Source organism: Chiloscyllium plagiosum, unplaced genomic scaffold (assembly GCF_037043375.1).
Source record: "Chiloscyllium plagiosum isolate Xiang-an unplaced genomic scaffold, Cpla_swu_hap1 HiC_scaffold_25, whole genome shotgun sequence".
NCBI lineage: Eukaryota > Metazoa > Chordata > Chondrichthyes > Orectolobiformes > Hemiscylliidae > Chiloscyllium > Chiloscyllium plagiosum.
In genome coordinates, this window is record NW_028270163.1 from 27,600,019 (window position 1) to 27,622,367 (window position 22,349).

The window sequence follows — 22,349 nt, forward strand, 5'->3', positions numbered from 1 at the left end:
TGACTATCATGTGACACTCATACATGAATAATCTTCTCAGTGACACTCAGTTTGGATTTTGCCAGGGCCACTCAGCTTCTGACCTCAATACAGGCTTGGATCTGAACAAAACATGAACAAGAGAACTGGATTCCAATGGTGAGATGACAGCCTTTCACATTAAGGAACAGATGGCTGAGTATGGTATTAAGTGAGTATGGATTCTATGGGAGTGAATTGGAAAATTCTGTGCTGATTGGCATCATGCCCAGCACAACAGAAGCTGGTTGGGGATTGTTGGAAGTCAATTGTCTCAGTCTAATGACGACCCTGCATGACATCCTTAAGGTAGTGACCTTGGCCCAACCATTTTCAGCTACTTCATCAATTACCTTCTCTCCTTCTTCTGGTCAGCTGTGGAGAGGTTCACTGATGATTACACAGTGTTCAGCACCAATTATGGCCCCTGAGATACTGATGAAGTCCATCACCATGAGCAACATCCAGGTTTGGGGTTGATGAGGTGAAAGTAGCATTTGATCTATTACTGCAATCTCCAATACCTACATTCTGAGAGCACCATTCCTGTAATTTTCTTTCCGACTGCATGTCCCATTGAGCTCCATGACTGACAGCAACTTCTAGAGCTGGAAGCCAGTGCCACAATTGATGTGTTGACACACTGATTGCCATGCAAGGAACCTTAGACAGTCTACACATGCACAGTGATGTAACTTAGAGGCATAATTGTCTGGGAACTGCCACTTAACAGAAACTGAACTGTACCAGGTACATTGACATTATGGCTACAAGAGCACATCAGAGCCTAGGAATCCTGCACAGAGTCGTTCACCTCCTGTTTCTCCATTTCTTATCCACCATCTATAAGGCAGGAGTCAAGTGTGTGATGGCATACTCTCCACTGGGGACTTCTTCAACATTGAAGAAGCTTGACCACATTGAGAACAAAACAGCCCACTTGACCCAACGGCCAACTTTAACTATGACTCCCTTTTCCAATAACACCCAGTAGCAGCAAAGTATATCATCAAAAGTATGCATTGCATTGACTCACCAGGTTCCTTTCTCCCATACTTTTCAAATTCATGACCCTGTCTCTAAGAAAGACAAGGGCAACATAAGCATGGGAACATCATTACCTGTTAATTTCCCAATAAGGCACAAACCATCATGACTTGGAACTATATTGCTGGTCCTACGTTGTTGCTTTGTCATAATCCTGGAACTCCCTTTCTAATAGCACTGTGGGTGTCACAACACCACAAGGACTGCAGTGATTCAAAAGGATAGCTCACCATAACTCTCTCAAGGGCAACTAGAGTTGGGCAATAAATGCTGGGCTAGCCATCATAACCACGTGCCTTTGAATAAATAAATTAGAAACCTGGCAAACAGGTGAGTCATGCTTTTCTCTTCATTACCATGAGAAATTGTAGTTTGCAACCCAATATACCCATTCTCAAGATCATAAAATTCTCCAAAATGTTTGTTCTATCTATATGATAAAAGGTGTCCAAATTCAGAGTCTTCATTAATTTGTACCTTGCTTGCTTAAACAAACAATTTTGAAGTCTAATAAATCCATATTCAAAACAATTGCTTCATAGCAAGAAAACTCATAGTCTAAAGAATTTTGTACTTTGATTTATTAATTCATTTGTTCATGTGTCAGAAGTAAAATCGGAAAAAACATTAAAAATGGAATATTTTGCCCTTTCATTGGGTCACAATTGGAAGTTTCATTAAGTTACCAGCAGATTTCTTATAGTATTACTTACAGGGGTCCAGGAGATAAAATATGCTTCTTGATGTTGAACAAACATGTTACTGCCACTTTTCTACACTTGCAATGTATAGGAAACAAAGAGGCATCATTGTTACAAATATGTTTTACTGTTCAACCAGCAAATTTACTAAATTATGCTGGAAGTAACTAAATTCATACCGTAAATCTATTGTTCTCAGTAGTTGCATTAAATAAAGAAACTGTCTTCATTCTCTCAGTACAAAAGTATTTTCTCCTCATTCATTAGCTGATGATTTGATGATGTGTTATTTAATACAATAAATTGTACAATTGTCCCACCATCAGGTCTTCAGAAACCAGAATCTGAAGAAATCAGCTAATAGTCTGAGTGTGAGTGACAAACTGGTTTCAACTGCACTGTATGAGGTCAACAGCTCATCAACATCTTGCAATCTCATGGTACACCTAAGTCGCCATCAGCAGAACTAAAAGCATTTCATCCCACATAAAACTATTGGAGCAGAGGTTTATTTATTGGTATAAACTGTTCAAAATATTGATTGGAAATGAATCCTTCTTTCCCACCCCTCAAATGTGTGTATAGTGTATACTCTGACTGTTATGATATAATGGATGTTATTACTGGATAAGTCAGATTCCCAAATAAAATCTGGCTTGATAGATCATATGATGTTCTTTTTTAACAAGGCAGTCTTTCACTGAAGTGCAAGCAAAGTTGCAGGTTTGATTATAAAAATAAAGGTAATGTATTGCATCAAAGGAATAAATATGAAATTTTAAAAGTATGTTATCTAAATATTGTACAATTCGAAAGATTTCAAAATACACAGCCAAATAAAATCCCATCTATTGCCCAATATCATCATTTTACAGTTACTCAAAACCAGCGAAACGTTCCTTCTCAAATTGAATCTGTAAATTTGATGTTACTGCTTTTTTCCCCGACCTGTGAAACATTTTCCCTAGTATATTCTTGCAAACGTGCAGAGTTCCAACCAAATAATCCTGGACTGGAAGATTCACTTGCTAAACTCAATCCATTGATAACATTCTCTTAACTGTTATGAACAATCTCCCTTGTAGGAGAAACTATTCTTGCATCTGATCCAATTAGGTCTCTTTAAAATTACCTAAAAGCTTTTCAATCTCTGGGCTTCCCTAAACTAAAATTAATTCATAAACTACCACAACATAAGCAAACTTCCATTAATGCTCCAGGAGGCACAAAATGATATAAAATCATTGCTCTGGAAAGACTACCCCTCAAAAAAAGGCCAACACACACATGCCACTAGTTTGAAGTCCAAACTCGAAAACAATACACACATATATAAATAAATCATACACCTCTCACCACAGTACATGATTATTTAGCTGTTAATGTATGCTCTGGTATGGTAGTTAACAGAACTAGAATAAAGCCATAATTTCTTATGTTTCAGAATTCCAATCCCTGCCCATGTAATTACTCCTCCAAATTTGGCTGGTGCTGTTCAATCACTTTAAGAGCTCTTGCTCCTGAGGCCAATGTTTGAAACTGTTTCCAATACTTGGAGGGATAGGTGCATGGGCTAATCTGTAAAGTGCTGAGTCGGTGGACTGTGTGTCCTCAGATTGCAATAAATTTTTTGAGGGTACTCTTGTTGATGTCAGCAATGAGAAAGCATCCCATTAAATCCTTGGGCTTGTGCCTTGTGGATAGTGGAGCATTTTTTGTGGTGTTGGAAGGTGAGATAATAATTCCTGTAATAATCCAGTCTTTGACATTTGATCGGTTTTGATTTGGAAAGACTCAGCAAGTCAAGCAGCAACTCTAGGGAGAAACAAAGTTCACATTCCAGATCGATGATCTTGTGTCGGTTCTAATAATAAAGGTGCCCCGACGCTCCCCTTTCAAGAGCTCATGCCCACCCATGGAAAGTGTATCTTTAATGACGTTTACAGTAGACTAGGACATTGGTTGAAGGAAACTCTCCCTAGCTCTCTACATGGTTGTGAGTGTGCTGCTGGGCACAGTGAATGTCTGAAAATGAACTTGGTGGGAGTGTACATATGTAGAGGAACCCATTTATTCCCCCATCCATTGAAATAGATTGTGGTTTATTTAACAGGCATGTTTACTGAGCTATTCAATTTTCTGATGTTTAATGTAGCCAGATTCAGTGTTTCTGTGTGCAAGTTCAAAATGAGGACTGCAACACACCCCACTTCCCTTAACCAACTCTTAGGGTGGAAAGGTTGGAGGGTTTGAGCAATAGGGAGAGGCTGAACAGGCTGGGACTGTTTTCCCTGGAGCGTCAGAGGCTGAGGGGTGACCTTATACAGGTTTATAAAATCATGAAGGGCATGGATAGGATAAATAGACAATACCTTTTCCCTGGAGTGGAGGAATCCAGAACTAGAGGGCATAGTTTTAGGGTGAGAGGTGAAAAATTTAAAAGTGACCTAAGCGGCAACTTTTTCACGTAGAGGGAGGTGCATGTATGGAATGAGCTGCCAGGGGAAGTGGTGGAGGCTGGTACAATTGCAACATTTAAAAGGCATTTGGATGGGTATATGAATAGAAAGGGTTTAGAGAGTTATGGGGCAAGTGCAGGTAAATGGGACTAGATTAATTTAGGATATCTGTTTGGCATGGACAAATTGGTAACAAGGCTCTGTTTCCACACTGTACATCTCTATGACTCCATAACTGTAAGGTTATTCTGAGAAATGCAACTTCTGGGGCGTTTAGCTTGTGGTGAGTTTGCTGCGATCTCGTGATGGAATAAGCACGAGTGGTCAATATTCACGCATTGATCTGCTTCTGACACATGCAAGTGCAACTAGTGTTTGACGAAATGATTGCATCTCAGTTTGTTTTATAATGAAACTGAAACTCTGGTTAAGAGGGATTGAAAAAGGGTTGGCAGGCAGGAACAGAGTCCGAACATTGAAGTATTGAGAAGAACGATACCAGTAGTTGTTTTGTGTGGGAGGAAATTGATTATGATGGCAAGACAAGGCAAAACTTAAATGAGATCGACGCATCGTCAGCAGAAATGCCCCCAGTTACAATTGACATGTATTGAGGGCTGTAGTCAAGACTGATCTCTACGCTGATAGCAAAGAGTCGACAATGGCAACATAACAAAAGGTGAAATGATCTCCAATTTACAATAGATTAGGGCATTGCTTTTGTTTTAGTTCGCAAGATTTAATAAGCTTTTCAAATCCTGCCTTACTGCCACTTGTTTTGCTTTCACTGCTGGTCGTAGTCCGTGGAGGTATTTGTTTTTGCGTTTCAAACATCTGAACCTGGTAGTATTTCTCAACGAAAGGAACTGTTCATCAAACATCAGATACAAAGAGCAGTGTGTGTACGCGTGTGCGTGAGAGAGAGTGTTGGGGGGTGTCAGTCTCTGGGTTAGGGAGTTTGTCTGTTTGTGTACGGTGTGTGTGTCTCTGTCAGTGTGTGTGTGTGTCCGAGTATTTCCAACGGACCGGTTTATCTGTCTTTCACAAGTTAGAGTCACTGCTTTAGAAAATGTTAGCTATAGCTTTGAATCTTTTGCTTACCAACGTTCAGTAACAAACTGAAACGCTTTGTCTTTCTGTAGGTAATGTCAGATGCCTCTATAGCATTTCCATCTTTCACTTCTCTTTGTGTATATCTTGCAATATTTGTTCCTTGTGGAGTCATAGAGTCATCGAGATGTATAGCATGGAAACAGACCCATCAGTCCACTTGTCCATGCTGACCAGATATCCCAACCCAATCTAGTCCCACCTGCCAGCACTGGCCCATATCCCTCCAAACCCTTCCTACTCAGGGACCCATCCAGATGTCCTGGAAATGTTGCAATTGTACCAGCCTCCACCACTTCCTCTGGCAGCTCATTCCATACACTCACCACCGTATGCGTGAAATAGTTGCCCCTTAGGTCTCTTTTATATCTTTCCCCTCTCACCCTAAACCTATGCCCTCTAGTTCTAGACTCCCCACCCCAGGGAAAAGACTTTGTCTATTTATCCTATCCATGCCCCTCATGATTTTGTAAACCTCTATAGGGTCACCCCTCAGCCTCAGCTCCAGGTAAAACAGCCCCAGCCTATTCAACCTCTCCCTATAGCTTAAATCCTCCAACCCTGACAACATCCTTGTAAATCTTTTCGGAACCCTTTCAAGTTTCCAAATATCTTTCCGATAGGACGGAGACCAGAATTGCATGCGATATTCCAAAAGTGGCCTAACCAATGTCCTGTACAGCCGCAACATGATCTCCCAACTCCTGTACTCAATACTCTGACCAATAAAGGAAAGCATACCAAATGCCTTCTTCACTATCCTATCTACCCCGCAACTCCACTTTCAAGGAGCTATGAACCTGCACTCCAAGTCTCTTTGTTCAGCAACACTCCCTAGGACCTTACCATTAAGTGTATAAGTCCTGTTAAGATTTGCTTTCCCAAAATGCAGCTCCTCGCATTTATCTGAATTAAACTCCACCTGCCACTTCTCAACCCATTGGCCCATCTGATCATGATCCCGTTGTGATCTGAGATAACCTTCTTCGCTGTCCACTACACCTCCAATTTTGGTGTCACCTGCAAGCTTACTAACTATATCTCTTATGCTCATATCCAAATCATTTATATAAATGATGATTGATTAGTGATTGAGCACCTACTGAAATCCAAAAGATTCACAATCCTAAGTGCGGCTATTTCTCCTCATCTCATTCCTAAAGAACCATCTGAGTACCTTGAGATGATTTCCCAGCCAAGGCAAGCAAACTCTTGGCATCCATCATGTCAAGTGCTCTCAACCTTATATGTTCCAGTGAGATCATCTTTCTTACTTCAGAGGATAAAGGCCCTTTTGCCTGAGTAACAGTCAATTTTATTCATATTAACTCTACTTTTAACCTGTAACCTAATGAATTTTAAAAGCTTGAAACTATATATAGTGGGGACAGAGAGGATTGGGACTTTGCATCTTACTGGTATTGGGGTTAATGTTTGTTTTTTGCGAAGGAGCCTCCAGCCACCAGCCATGTCACCCTCCTTTATCTTCCTATTGTTGGGTTGGGCTATCATTGAGATTAACACTGTCCCACTGCCCATACCTTTATTCTTCTCATCTCCCTGCAGGGAAAAGAAAGAAGACAAAGCAAGGCAATAAAAAGTGAAGAAAGCTCTTGAAAATTCCTCTCCTTACCCATAACAGGCATAGCGGGTGGAGGGTGGGAATGAGTGGGAGGGAGGGGGGAGTGTGGTGTGGAAGAGGAGAACCAAAACCCATCTGGAGATACAAAGTGTCCCATCAGTCCATATTTCCCAGGACTATTGGTGTCAGCTTATTCTCCAATCCTGCCAAACTGGGACAATGCTAAGTATCAGCAAGTGACCCAGACTTCCAGGCTCAGAGGTCTTGTGAGTGGAGCAACACAGCAGACTTGGGAGAAGGAGAGAGATGGGAGGACCATTTGGAACAATGGATGCTTTCAAATAAATTTGATGGAGAACTGTTCATCACATCATGTTTTATTTACCTGTAGCAGTTCTTATGAATTTAGATGTAAAAAAGTCAGAATAAGAGTTAGACCATTCAGCATCTAATTGGATCTCATTGGATCAGAACTGATCCATGTCTTAACTTCATACATTGTAATCCATTCAGATTCCATAACCCTTCATAAGCTTTACTGACAAAAACCTACTAATTTGAAATCTTGAAGGGAATGCAATGACTATTAAGCAGATTGATGCCTGGCCTCCAGGGGTTAAGTTATGAGGCAAGGGTTCAAAAGCTAAGCTCGTGTTCCCTGCAGTTTAAAAGGTTAAGGGGAGATTTTACAAAATATTATGGTTAACAGTTATAACAGGAATGTTTCCCTGTAATATTCGAAGCAGCATTACGTTATTTCGTTTAAACAATTGAAATCAAAGGGATGTTATATATTTACATTTAGTGCCCCATGATGTAATTTGAAACCCCATGAGCCTCATTTAAAAATAAGAAAGAGTCCATTTCCCACAAGGGAGTATATAATAAAATCATTGTGGTTTCTTTTCTCAGAGACATCCAATCTGTGTTTCTGAGTAGCAGTCTCTTATTTTAACAATAATAATTGGTGATTTATTTGGTCATAGAGCCACAGAGATATACAGCACGGAAACAGACCCTTTGCTGTAACTCATCCATGCAATCCAGATATCCTGAATAAATCTAGTCCCATTTGCCAGCATTTGGCCTATATCCCTCTAAACACTTTCTACGATATATCCAGATACCTTTTAAATGTTGTAATCATACCAGCCTCCACCACTTCCTCTGGCAGCTCATTCCATACACGTACCTTAGGTCCCTTTTATATCTTCCCCTTCTCACCTTAAACCTATGCCATCTAGCTTTGTACTCCCCCACCCCAGGGAAAAGACTTTGCCTGTTTATCCTATCCATGCTCCTCATGATTTTATAAACCTCTATAAGGTCACCCCTCAGCCTCCAGAGAAAATAACCCCAGCCTATGCAGCTCTCCTTGCAGCTCAAACCTTCCAACCCTGGCAACATCCTTGTAAATCTTTCTGAACTCTTTCAAACTTCACAACATCCATCCTATAGTAGGGAGACCAGAATTGCACACAAAAGTGACCGAACCAATGTCCTGTACAGCCGCAACATGACGTCCCAATTCCTATACTAAATGCACTGAGCAGTAAAGGAAGCATATCAATGCCTTCTTCACTATCCTATCGACCTGCGATTCCACTTTCAAGGAGCTATGAACCTGCACTCCAAGGAGAAAGTGAGGACTGCAGATGCTGGAGATCAGAGTCAAGAATGTGGTGCTGGAAAAGCACAGCAGGTCAGGCAGCATCCAAGAGAGTTAACGTTTTGGGCTTAAGATCTTGATCAATTCCTGATGAAGAGCTTAAGCTTGAAACGTTGATTCACCTGCTTCTCGGATGCTGCCTGACCTGCTGCTCTTTTCCAGCATCGCACTCTTGACCTGCACTCCAAGATCACTTTGTTCAGTAACATTCAAAGGACCATTCCATTAAGTTTATAAGTCCTACCCTAAGATGCCTCTCCAAAATGCAGCTCCTCACATTTATTTAAATTAAACTCCATCTGCCACTCCTCCCATTTAAATGGCCCATCTGACCAAGATCCCACTGTACTCTGAGGTAGCTTTCTTCGCTGAACACTCTACCTCCAAGTTTGGTCTCATCTACAAACTTACTAACCATACCTCCTTTGTTCACATCTAAATCATTTATATGGTCAAAAAGTCTTATACTGTTAAAACTGTTCTGATTGTAGTGAGCACTCAAATGTACTTTTTTATAACCATTAGTTATCGATTTTATACTTTTTAAAATATTCATTAGTTAACTATTATCATGTTCATTAATATTTGGGTTTTAATTATACACACTTTCTTGTGAACGCCAATACTTATTTATCAACTTAATCCAAAAGTCTGCACCATGTTTCTCCTGAATCATATGAACACATCATCAAACACATCTTCAAAGTGGCCTTAAGTATCAGATCTGGGTTGATTTTTCTCCCATGTGAATACTTACGTCATTGCTGAATTTTCTCCCATATGAATAGTTCCACCAAGAACATGTTTACCAACTTAGCTGCGCACAACCTATCCTGGGTCTCTCTTTGTAAGCATGCATGTCTCAGACTTTTGTACAGGCGTATCTGTTCAGATTGCAGCATAAGCCCAAATGTAGAGACCACTTTGTTCAGAGCATAGTTTAACTATCTATGCATATGCAGCAAACAATATAAGTACCTGTATGTAGATTTCTTTTGTGCAAAATGGTAGCTCCCAGTCTTAAATAATAATGCCACAGCATCCGAGTACAGAAACAAACTGTTTCCAACAGTAATTGCATTCAAGTAATGTTACTTGTTTTGTACAAATATTTTAAACAGGTTCCTTAAAGTCCTAAGAGAAGGATGGCCACTTACTGCTTTCCAAAACTTTTGTATATTATTGTGATTGTTTTTTGCCCATCCACTATAACCAATAGTAAGTATTCTTGGTGCATAATTTCTGCCATTTTTAGTATTTCACCAATATATGGTTTTACCATAAATTTTAAATGTTAACTGATATCCACATTTATTGCAGATTCATTTATAACTTTGGATTGTAACAGTCCATTGACTGGAATACATAACCACCGCATTGTTTTGGTTTGTGAGTATAAGTCACATTGGGAGAAAAATTGCAATATTAGCTGGAACTTCAATGTGAATTCTCATTCGACTGAAATCCTATGCACATCTGACAATGAAACGACTGGTCAGAAACAAAAAAGATGTGTTACAGATTACAAAAAGGTATCATTGATAATTGAGAAATCAGAAATTGTGGATGAAGGGAATTATCAGATTTTCATAAACTGTGGGCCAGGTGGCTACAAGTATAAAAACATCCAACTTTTCATTCATGGTAAGTAAAGAAAATCTATTTTTGGTCAACAAAACAGTACACATGATTACAATATTTAAAAGAAGACTTTTAAGATGAAAACTAATACAATTGCATCAGTAAAGAAACTATTTGCATTATTGGTCTATTCTGTGTCAATACAATCTCCTGTTCCTAAGTACTTGTGATTCATCACGGGTAACCATGCATTTACAGAATTGGCTGTAATACTGTCATCATATCATCAGCCAGAGTTCCTGCTACTTATTGTTGTCAACTGATACTTTCTGAAAATGCACATAAGTAGGCATTGGATGAGGATGTGATTGAGCTTGGTATAATGTCTCAGTGGTTAAAGTTCCTGTCATCATTTACTTCCAGGATTCACAAATGATAACTGCCACATTGGTTAAGGTATTTGAGAACTGCTGGCACACAATATCACCATGCTCCAGTATTAGTCACTGCTTTTATGTAAGGAGGGAAAATGTAATTGAAATGAATGATTTAAAGTTGCTCATTCAGTTTACTTAAGCAAGATTTCAAACTTGAATAATGGTATGAGTTTGGGCCAATTCAGTCGAAATAGAAGTATTGGAAAATTAATGTTTCTGACGCTAATTGGAAGATTGGTGTTGATTTTGTTTAATCCAGCTGTACAATCACAGGTTTGGAGACGAAAGTTGAAACTTGTAAAACATGTTTTTCAGCTCCATATACTGTTCTGCAAGTATCCAAAAGGATTGAAGGTGGTGAGAAAGGTCTCTCTTGTACTACACTTGGATATCCATTGGCAAAACCCCACTGGGAAAATGAAAATGGCACTAACTTGGCAGCTAATTTGAGTGTAACACGAACAAAAGATAAGTTGTTCAACATCACTACTTACATTCCAGTTAGTGGAGAACTATGCACCATAAACTATAGCTGCTCTTTATGCTATGAAAATTCATATATTTCTACAAGTAAGTTTTATTTAATTTACTTCCACTTGAAACTAAAGATTTTGCATGTTTCAGTTGTGTAAGTTGTCTAGTAGACATGTAGGAAAGAAAATATATGGACTGAGGGAAATCAAAATGCACTAACAAACATTCATGGCTGGCACGGTGGCACAGTGGTTAGCACTGCTGCCTCACAGCGCCAGAGACCCGGGTTCAATTCCCGCCTCAGGCAACTGTCTGTGTGGAGTTTGCACATTCTCCCTGTGTCTGCGTGGGATTCCTCCAGGTGCTCCGGTTTCCTCCCCTAGTCCAAAAATGTGCAGGTTAGGTGAATTGGCCGTGCTAAACTGCCCATAGTGCTAGGTGCAGGGGTAAATGTAAGGGAATGGGTATGGGTGGGTTGCTCTTCAGAGGGTTGGTGTGGACTTGTTGGGCCGAAGGGCCTGTTTCCACACTGTAAGAAATCTAAATCTATATACAAACACTCCTATTAGGAGCAGGAGTGGTCCACTCAGATGCTTGAGATTGCTCCATTACCAATAAGGTCTGCAACCCTGCCTATCACTGATAACTTTCCACCTCTTTGCTTAACAAGAATCTGTTGAACTCTGCCTTAAAAATATGCAAGGATTTTGCTTCCACCACTTTTTTTGCAAAGTGAGCTCCGAAGACTCACAACCTTCTGAAAAAAACCATCATGTCTTTGTTTTAATTGAGTGGCATCCTGACCTTGAAAAAGAGATCCCAAGTTCTATTTTTTTTTCCAGAAGAGCTAACATCCATATCTAAAGTGTCAAAACCTCTCAAATACTTCATGTTTAAATCAAGTCACTGAATTCCAGTGGATACAAGCCTAGGCTGTCCAACCTTTCCTTATAAGACCACTTGCTTTGTGTCACCAATAAATTTGGCAACCATACCTTCTGTCTCTTCATCTAAATCATTTAGTTAAATTGTAAACATTTGAAGTCCTAGCACTGATCACTGTGAAATAACATTCATTATGTCTTATCAACCTGAAAAAGAATCATTTATGCCCACTCTCTGCTTTCTGATAGCCAAACAATCTACTATTCATGTCAGTAAGCCAGTGTCAGTTTTCATTTTCCACAATACTCTTTGATATGGTATCTTATCAAATCCCTTCTAGGATTTTAAATACAGTGCATCCATCAGTTCCCCTTTATCCACTACACATGTTACCTCCTTTGAGAACTCCAGAGGATTGGTTTTCACAAAACAATGTTCACATTTGATTAACCTTAACTTGTACAAATGCCATGCACTGATTTCTTTAATAATAACTTCTAATATTTACCTTGTTTAAAATCTAACTGGTCTGCAGTTTCTTACTTTCTGTTTCTCTCCTTTTTTGAATAAGGGACTTATATTAACTATTCCTATCTAATGGGACTGTCCGAGAATCAAGGGAATTTTGGAAAATTAAAACTAACTTGTCAGTGATCACTCTAGCAACTCTTTATCAGACCAAGGATGAAGTGCATCTGCCCCAGGCACTTGTCAGCTCAGAGCTCCAACAACTTATTCAGAATGGCTTCTCTGGTGATTGAGATTTTCTGGAATTCCTCCCTTTCTCCATTTCCTGATTAATCACTGCTTCTGAGATCTGACTTGTATCCTCTTCAGTAAGGACTGATGCAAATTACCCATTCGATTCATCTGCCATATCTTTATTTTTCATTAAAAATTCTTCAGTCTCACTTTCTATTTGAACAATGCTGACTCTGTTAACTCTTGTTAAATATTTTCTTTACATACGTACCGAAACTCTTATTCTTTGTTTGCATATTTATGGCTAGCTTTCTTTCATCATCTAATTTATCCCACTTTAATATTCTTTTTTCATTCTTTGATTTTCTTTGTACTTTGTCCAACCTTCTGACCTATAAATTATCTTTACACAATTATATGCTTTCTCTTTCAATCTGATATTACCTTTAACATTTCTGATTAATCACTGATGGTGAGTTCAGCCCTTGAATTTTTGTTTACTCATTGGAATTTATTTATTCTGTGTATCCTAAAATATCCTCTTAAATGTCTACCAGTATTGATTTGTCCTTTAACCTGATTTGCCAATTCACTTTAGCTGTCTGTCCTTTCATGCCCCATAATTGTAAGTTTTTTTAAACAATAAAAATTGTACCCACTCCACTTTTCCTCAAATCAAATATAAAATGTCATATTATAATTGTGGCTACCTGAGGACATATTTGCTATCAGACTATTAATCAATCCTATCTCATTGCACAAAGCCAGAAAATGCTGTTATAGAATCGCAGAACTCTTCAAATGCAGAAGGAAGCAAGTGGGCCGACTGAGTCTGTTCCACCTGTCTAATAGGTATTATGACTTAGTGCCTTTCTCCTGCCTTTTTCTTTATACATTATCTTTATTTAAATAATTATCCACTGTCCCCTTGAATGTCTCAATTAACTTGCCTCTATCACATTTCCTTGCCATGCCTTCAATATCTGAACTACTCATGTGAAGAAGTTTAATTTATCATTAAATATGCCTTTCAAACTTGATCTTTTTCACAACCGTTCACAGTTTCTCTCTATCAACTCTATCCAGCCCCCTCATGATTTTGACAATTTCTATCTGGTCTCCTCTTAACTTTCTACTGTTCAAGGAGAACAGTGCCAACCTCTGTTGGTGGAACTGCTGACACGGTGGCACAGTGGTTAGCACTGCTGCCTCACAGCGCCAGAGACCCGGGTTCAATTCCCAACTCAGGTGACTGACTGTGTGGAGTTTGCACGTTCTCCCCGTGTCTGCGTGGGTTTCCTCCGGGTGCTCCGGTTTCCTCCCACTGTCCAAAGATGTGCAGGTCAGGTGAATTGGCCATGCTAAATTGCCCGTAGTGTTAGGTAAGGGGTAAATGTAGGGGTATGGATGGGTTGCGCTTCGGCGGGGCGGTGTGGACTTGTTGGGCCGAAGGGCCTGTTTCCACACAGTAAGAAATCTAATCTCTGTAATCTATCACTGTTGCTGAAGTTTCGCATCTCTCGAACTATTTTTGTAGTTCACTTCTGTACTCTCTCCAATGTGTTCACATCATTCCTAATATCCTAGATCCAGAACATTAGTTGAGGTCTAGTTGAGGTCCAGTTGAGGTCTAACAAGTTCAGCATCACCTCCATTCTCTTGTACTACAAATAAGGACATGCAAGTTCTGGGCCTCCTCCATTAATAAGGACATGCAAGCCCTGTGCCACTGCCAAATCCAAGCCACTCGACAACTGAAGGAAGAATGCCTCATCTGCTGCCTTGGGACCCTTCAACCATATGGCATCAACATCAACTTCACCAAATTCCACATCGCCCTTCCCCCCACCTCATTTCAAATGCAACCCTCCAACTTGGCACTGTCCTCTTGAACTGTCCTGCATATCCATCTTCCTTCCCAACTATCCGCTCCACACTCCCCACCGACCTACACAATTGCCCCCCACCTGAACTCACCTATCACCTTCCCAGCTACCTTCCACTCTCCCACCCCCATCCCCTATTTCTCTCTCAACCCCCTTCCCCCTCCACATTCCTGATGAAAGGCTTATGCCTGAAACATTGACTCTCCTGCTCCTCGGAAGCTGCCTGACCTGCTGCCACACTTTTTGATCCCTATTAATAAAGCTGAGGATACTGTATGTTTTACATACTGCTGTCCCTACCTGTCCTGTACCTTTGAAGATCTGTACCAATATCCATTTAGGTCATGCTGCTCCTGCACCCCCTTTAGAAATGCGTCTCTTATTTTAGCTGTCCATGTTCTTCCCGCCAAAATACATTGCCCCACTCTTCTCTGCATTGAACTTTATCTTCCACCTGTCTGCTACTTCACCAATTTGTCTATGCCCTTTTGAAGTTCAACACTGATCTCCTCACAGTTTATAATTCTTCCATGTTTTGTATTATCACAAACTTTGAAATTGTCCCTTGCACATTAAGATCTAGATATATATTAGGAAAAGAAATATTCCGATATTAACTATTGCGGAACCTCTAATACAAATCTTCTTCCAGTGTGAAAAACATCCATTGACCATTATTCCCAGATTCTGATCACTCAACCAGTTTTGCATTCCCACTGCTACCAACCCTTTTATTCCATGAGCTACACCTTTTCTCACAAGTTTGTTGTGTGGTACATTATCAAATGTCTTTAGAAAGTGTTTGTATATGCCACATCAGCAGCATTACCCTCATTGACCCTTTCTATTACTTCCTTTAAAAACCCCCGCATGTGACTTAAACAACAAGTTCTCTAGAAGTTTATATCGGCCTTTCCTAATCAGCCCACGTTTTTCAGGTGACTTCCAATTCTATTCTGAATAATTCTTTCGAGACACTTCCTCACTACTGAAGTTAAACTGGTCTATTTTTGTGGGTTTATCTTAATTTTTTTTTAGCAAAGTCATGATGTTTGCAATTCTCCAATTTCCTGGCACCACCCCAAGACCTGGAAGACTGAATGATTACGGTCAGTGCCCCTGCAATTTCCATTCTCACCTCCTTTGTAACCTTGCATATTATCTTAGGAAACCATTCCGAACATATTCTATGAACATCTTATCCAGGCTACTTTTGTCCATTTGAGTTTTCCATTCTCTCTGTAGATTAAATCTCCCATGGTTATCACAGTGCCCTTTTGACAAGCAAAAAGGAGAAAGTGAGGACTGCAGATGCTGGAGATCAGAGCTGAAAAATGTGTTGCTGGAAAAGCGCAGCAGGTCAGGCAGCATCCAAGGAGCAGGAGAATCGACGTTTCGGGCATAAGCCCTTCTTCAGGAAGGCTAATGCCCGAAACGTCGATTCTCCTGCTCCTTGGATGCTGCCTGACCTGCTGCGCTTTTCCAGCAACACATTTTTCAGCACCTTCTGACAAGCGCTCATTATTTCTTGTTTTATCCTCTCCCTCATAAATGTGGTTGCTGATGGATATTTAGATTTAGATTTAGACTTTATTGTTACATGCACTCAAGTACAGGAGCACAGTGAAAAGGTTTCAATGTGGCCACACACTGTGCCATCTTAGTACAAAAACCAAGGTAGAAAGAAATAAGGAACAAAGTTAAAAGTTAAACGTAACAGTCACCCTTATTATTGAAAAAAGTAAAATTTAAGTTAAACATTGCAGTCCTTCTTAGTATTAAATTGAAAAATAAATAAATAAAGCTAAGAATGCAACCATTGTAAGGGATCTGTATACCACTTCCACAAGATTTTTGCCTTTTTAATTTCTCATTTCTACCCAAACTGTTTCCACATCACGTAGAGCACTATTTAACATTGCTTGTTTCTTCAAGGCAGACAGCTGGAAAAAAATGTTAAAACTAATCTAAAGTAAGGAAATTCCAAGGTACTAGCTTCTCTGATGATTGAAGGCAGATAGTAAATGTTATAACAAATCAGCATCTCTTTAAATTAATAGCTATAACTTTTAATTGAGATATTATTATTGGCTGCAGAAGGTAATATAGCAATGAGCAAGTACAGCAAGGGAATAAACTCCTGAGTTTTAAGTGAATGCATTTCATTGAGATGGAACACAAAACATAGTGCTTTGGTATAAATATATATTCTGTATTTAGTGTGGAACTTCCCAATATGTTACTGGCTGGAGAAAGTTGGGTAATGTTCAAGTCCCAGGCATTAACAGCTTTCACCATGAGCAGCACAAAAAATTCAAACTCCACTTTCCCTAACTGATTCAGAAATCCCCTTGGTAGAGATTTTGTTTATAAAGCCAAGTACATGCCAAAATGAATTATTTTTCATGCGCACTAATTTCATTTTCATTGGATCTACACCACCCAGCCTGATTTTTGTTTTTCTGTAGTTGGAACCAGTGTCAGTTAATAGTGTCAGAAAAATGATTACCATTATATAGATTTATTAATAAAAGCATTAATCACTGTCATTTTGTAAATGTGATGCTTTTTAAAAAATGTATGGAATCATTTTCTGTACTCCTGAAGCTCTTAAGAAAGTTGCTTAGATCACTGTCCTAAATTTCTGAGCGATTCAATATGGCAAGAAACTCAACTCCCTCAAATCCGGTGACTTAAGTCTCGGACTAAACGAGATTAGAAACTCAACAATATGGCCAAGGTGATGGAAGGCTCAATGGCTCTTGATCTGATGTGAGCATGTATAGAGCAGACTGCTCAGAGTGGACATTAATGGCTAGTGATGTCAATGGAGAAAAGAACAGGGTCCCAGCTTGGAGCTAGAGCTATTTTAAAGAGGTGTCTATTACAATACAGAGTAGAGCCAGAAGCTCTCAGCTGCTAAGATGGAGTTTGAGATCAGTTAACGTCATTATTAACTTAAAACTGCATTTGATTGCCATGTGACATGCAGGTTACAGGAAATTACACAGTCAGTTTTTAAAATTATATTTGCAATCTATCAGCAATAGTGAACCCAGCATCTAATGGGATACTAATTTGTTACTAAGCAATACTTCGTCCCCTGACAAAGCACAACATGAATCAAACTGAACCAATACCAACATCAAAATGTCTTTCTTCTCTGCTTATTAAAATATGGAGTATCTGTTGCATAAGTTAGACTACAAGAATTTTTCTATATTTAAGACCTTAGTAAATTAGTAAATAATTTCTGCTTCTTATTAGCAGATTCAGACAACAAGCTCTTGTCCTGACTCAGCATGTTTGGCTGCCAGGTGGACATGCTGCTAACATTCAATAACTTCCTGTCATTTGTTTTCCTGTTTCCTGTGTCTGAATACTTCTTGTTGATTGAATGCCACTTATGACAATGTGGCCAACAGCAACATCTAGTCATATGGCAGAAATTCCAAAATGGAATTAGTTGTAGTCAGCACTTAATGCAATTAACTCAGGGCATTTAAACTCACAATTTAATATAATTTGCTCCATTCTGATCTCAATGACTGGTGTTTGAATTAAAGCTTTAGGAGTGCATGATATAAATTCGGTAATCAAAAGATCTCAATCATGCATGTCTGATTTCAGGATTGGAGTGTCCCAACAATGAAACATTCTCTCAGTCAAAGGAAGAAAAGATCAGAACAATTTTTGGTATTCATTTATCTCTGGGATTAATCATAGTCCTTTTAATACTTTTGGCACTTCTGGTGACGTTTTCATCAAGCAAATTCGTCAAGGTATTATATCCATTTTGTTCATGGTAAAAGCAGAATTGTTGCTGCTTAAGATGCTGTTTTCCTTCACCAATTTTAATTCAATGTTTAAATACATTACGCTAATGTTTGAAAACCAGGGTCGGAATAAGTTACTCTGCTGGCCATTCCAAATTCCCTCTTGCCCCCAACCAGCCGGTAATTTTTGGGTGGGTTGGGTGTCTCAGTGGGAGGGTGGTTGGTTTGATAGCAGGCAAAACCTAGACCACATCAGGGTTGTTGCTAGCCTGTCCATAGAGGAGGTTATGATTAGATTAGATTACTTACATTGTGGAAACAGGCCATTTGGCTCAACAAGTCCACACCAACCCTCCAAGGAGCAACCCACCCAGACCCATGCCTCTACATTTACCCCTTCACCTAACACTATGGGCAATTTAGCATGGCTAATTCACCTAACCTACACATTTTTGGATTGTGGGAGGAAACCCACGCAGACACAGGGAAAATGTGCAAACTCCACACAGACATTTGCCTGAGGTGGGAATTGAACCTGGGTCTCTGGCACTGTAAGGCAGCAGTGCTAGCCACTGTGCCACCGTGCAACAGGTAAGCCAGCTTGGCTCACAGTGGCAAAAATTGGGCGGAGGATGTAGTTTCCTCACTGGGTCTCATCTCACATTGAGCACCCACCATCTCCAACCCCACTCAAATTCTGTCATACACATGTGCAGCTGGCCTAAGCAGGAAGGCTGTCTGTCTCTGGATGTTGTGATGGGGAGGGGGGGGGGGGGGAATTGGGAAAGCCCACCATTACATTCTGCCAACTGTGCAAAATTGCACTATCCTCCGTACCTGTCAAAGTGGCCTCTCCTCAATGTATGGGTCAATACAGTAAGGCCCAACCATCATTGACAGTGAAAATTGGGAATGCACAAGAAACTAGAACTGGTGCATTGTAGCATTCCAGAGGCTTTAAGGATGGAAGGGATCACATGGATATGAAGGCTTGAAGATAGGAAAGGATTTGAACATGAACTTAAAACTTTTAACTGAGAATTGTGAGCCAGTGTAAATCAGGGAACATATGGGTGATGAGTGGGCAGTATTTGATTTTAGTTGATTCACGGAGGCCAAAATGACTGGACATTTATGGAGGATGGAAGACATGTGGCCAGCTGAGAAAGCACTGGGATAGTCGAGATTGCAGAAAACTAAAGTGGGTATGAGAATTACTGCAGCAATTGGATTGAGGTAGGGACAGAGACAGGGAGCACTGCACAGTGAATGAAAAGGATATTCCAACTGGAGTCAGTGGTAATAATCAACAAATGGAACCGTGTTTGAATTTCATTTACTTTAGCTGAAAAAGCACTACATTGTAACTGCAGTGTCCCCGGTAGCTGGCTGAGATTAATTGATCTAATTTTAACCATTACATTTGATCTTAACTCCTCTCTACTTGACATTGGAATTGTCCACCAGAGATGTTCACTTTCACCAGAGATGTTCACCAGAGATATTAAAGCTTTCAGGAGCTAAAGGGGACTAATTTTAATTGACAATCTGTTATTTTCCAAGCCATGTTTGGCACAGTGGTTAGCACTGCTGCCTCACAGCAGGTTTGATTCCAATGTTGAGTCATTGACTGTGTGGAGTTTGCACTCCCTGTGCCTCTGTGGGGTTCTGTCGAGTGCTTCGGTTTTCTCCCACAGTCAAAAAATGTGCAGGTTAGGTAGATTGGCCATGCCAGAAGAGTTGCCCCATAGGCTCCAGGGTTGTGCGGGTCAGGTGAATTAAGCCATGGGAGATGCACGGTAATGGGGACAGAGTGAGGGGATGGATCTGGTTGGGATGCTGTCTGGAGGTTTGGTGAGGACTTGGTGAGCTGAATGGCCTTTTCCCGCACTGTAGATGATTCCACTACATAAAACTAAAAAAAGTTTTGATAAACACTAATAGAACAGCTAGAGTTTATCTGCTGTAGACTGTTATTTGATACATAATGTTGTACATGATTGCATAACTATTGCTAACATAAGTTACTTGAATCCTTCATTTTCTCTAAAGCATTCATACGAGCGAAAAGAATCAGCGTCACCTAATTTAATAGATAAGCAACTCTTTCTGGATATATAAGCTGAAATAAGAAGGACGGCCTTACCTTTTACGAACAAACTTTATTTCCAACGGATAATGCAGACTGAAGACGGCCTGGAATGACATTGATCTTATTAATCAATTTTCTACTAAATGCAATTTCTGTGAAAACATTGTATCAAATGATGTTAAAAAACACTTCGTAGAAATTTACCTGTTTCTAAAAGGTATGCAAGAATAATCATGAAAAATATGAAAATAATTTTCCATATGACCACTGAGAAAAATTGTTATAATCACAATACAGTTATAACTACATTTAATGAAAACCACTGTCCTTGTTATTTGCATGGTTAGATTTCTTGGAATTGTAGTCGACTTTTCATGACAAAAATAGTTGTGATGATTCATAAAATAAAACGTTTTGCAATAATCCGACACCATGTTCAGAAGTTTTTAGTTATAAATTCAGATTAAGTACTTTTCATTCCCAGCAAACTGGAGTGGAAGTTTTTCTGTTAGTGTTTCATTGCAAATGTCAGTGTCCAACGGATATCTTGGAATCTTGGAATTTAATGGTTCTAAACTTCTGATCTGTGTAGGAATCCCTATTTCTGACCCAGATCAGACAAAATTTTGCCTCACTATAAAAAATATATCTTTCTACTTTTCTGCATTTTTGGTTGTGAACTGAAGTGATAAAATGGCTGTTTTAAAAACCAAGGATGTGGAAGGGATCATGGCAAATTTTGAAAGGAAGTTACTGAAACACATTCTCAGTGGTATTTACATTGCTGCTTTGTTTCAGCAGTGGAGGAAGCAGAGAGGCTGGCACCAGGGAATGTGTACACATAAGATTCAGTCAGCAACAAGTAGCTGATTGGTTCGAGAAGTTCTGACCAGCTCTGGATGATAAAGGCCTTCTGCCAGCCAATGACTCTACTCGTTAAATCTCAAAGCCCCTTATAAAAGTTATCATTGGCTTCTGGGTAGCCGAACTAGGTTTGGGTATGAACAACATTGCCAGAGATCTTCAGGTCATCTGGAAGAGGAGGTGGTTTGTCTGTCTGCAGGAGAACATATTTGAAACCTGAAGAAAGAGAGTTTATTTTCCCTCACCAGTTGCTGTAAACTGTTGCTTTTAACCAGTAAACTTTATAATTTATGAACAGGTCTCTCCATTCCGTTCACAAAGAAGTGAATAATATCTGATGAAGAAAAATTGAAGAACAGCAAATCCTGCCCAGCAATTGGATCATCTTAATACATCCTGTGGATGCAGGCTATTGAACACCCCACACCCATGACACCAATTTTTTTTGACTGTCTGTATGTGAATGTTGAGATACTTTTGTAAGGGGGTTCAAGTTTTAACTATTAGAGTTATATGTCAGCAGTTCATTGTTGCATACCTGTGTCAAGTCTTTTTTTTAAATAAACAGTCATTCATATTAAATATAGAATCCTGGTCCATATTTTCTGTTTGCCTGGTTCTAGAGAGACAGATAAATGGGAATTTTGCATACTTACTTTGATGAAATGTTTAATTTTTGCAATGTTTCTGGGAATAATGAGGCTGGATTTCCAGTGTGTTACTCCAGTATGTCATGACATACCAACATCCAGAAGAGTTTTCAGGACAGAATTTGAGACAAGAGCCTTCCCAGCTGAAGCGATGCAGACCAGTCCAGTTCAGCAAATCCACACAGGCAGCAGCAGAGTGGATCAGCACTGAATCAGCGCCTTTTTTTTCAGCAGTAATTGCTATATTCTGTGGTTTGAAGTGCCTAAAGCCAGTTTGACTACTGAGGGAAGGTAAATTTTTACAATAAGCGAGGGGTTTGGGTGTTGGTGTGTAACTGTGAGTGGTGCAGCTGGCATGTGGTTAGAGGAATAATATTATAGGTTGTGGGTACTACCAGTACCAGATGGGTAGGAGT

The 22,349-nt window shown here is 39.6% G+C and overlaps 1 protein-coding gene across 2 annotated transcripts; it reads left to right on the forward strand.

The window, feature by feature from the left end:
• The first annotated feature begins 4,641 nt into the window (after window positions 1-4,641).
• On the forward strand, window positions 4,642-21,872 carry LOC122562094 (uncharacterized). Of its 2 annotated transcripts, XM_043714611.2 has the most exons (8): window positions 4,642-4,904; window positions 9,708-9,804; window positions 9,907-10,230; window positions 10,920-11,174; window positions 13,430-13,517; window positions 15,590-15,660; window positions 18,182-18,333; window positions 20,380-21,872. In XM_043714611.2, exons 2-8 carry the CDS (start codon window positions 9,732-9,734, stop codon window positions 20,446-20,448), a joined length of 1,032 nt encoding a protein of 343 aa, XP_043570546.2. In that variant the 5' UTR covers window positions 4,642-4,904; window positions 9,708-9,731; the 3' UTR covers window positions 20,449-21,872. The 2 variants fall into 2 exon arrangements, with proteins under 2 accessions (XP_043570546.2, XP_043570547.2); XM_043714612.2 differs by lacking the exons at window positions 13,430-13,517; window positions 15,590-15,660 and having other exon boundaries at window positions 4,654-4,904.
• Window positions 21,873-22,349: the final 477 nt, after the last annotated feature.

Excerpts from the sequence above, each read along its gene's own strand:
- LOC122562094 (XM_043714611.2), top strand. The coding sequence starts at position 9,732 with ATGGCCACTTACTGCTTTCCAAAACTTTTGTATATTATTGTGATTGTT. Across the intron at positions 10,231-10,919 it reads CATCCAACTTTTCATTCATG|CTCCATATACTGTTCTGCAA; the intron begins GTAAGTAAAGAA and ends CATGTTTTTCAG. Across the intron at positions 11,175-13,429 it reads AAATTCATATATTTCTACAA|CCAGAAAATGCTGTTATAGA; the intron begins GTAAGTTTTATT and ends CATTGCACAAAG.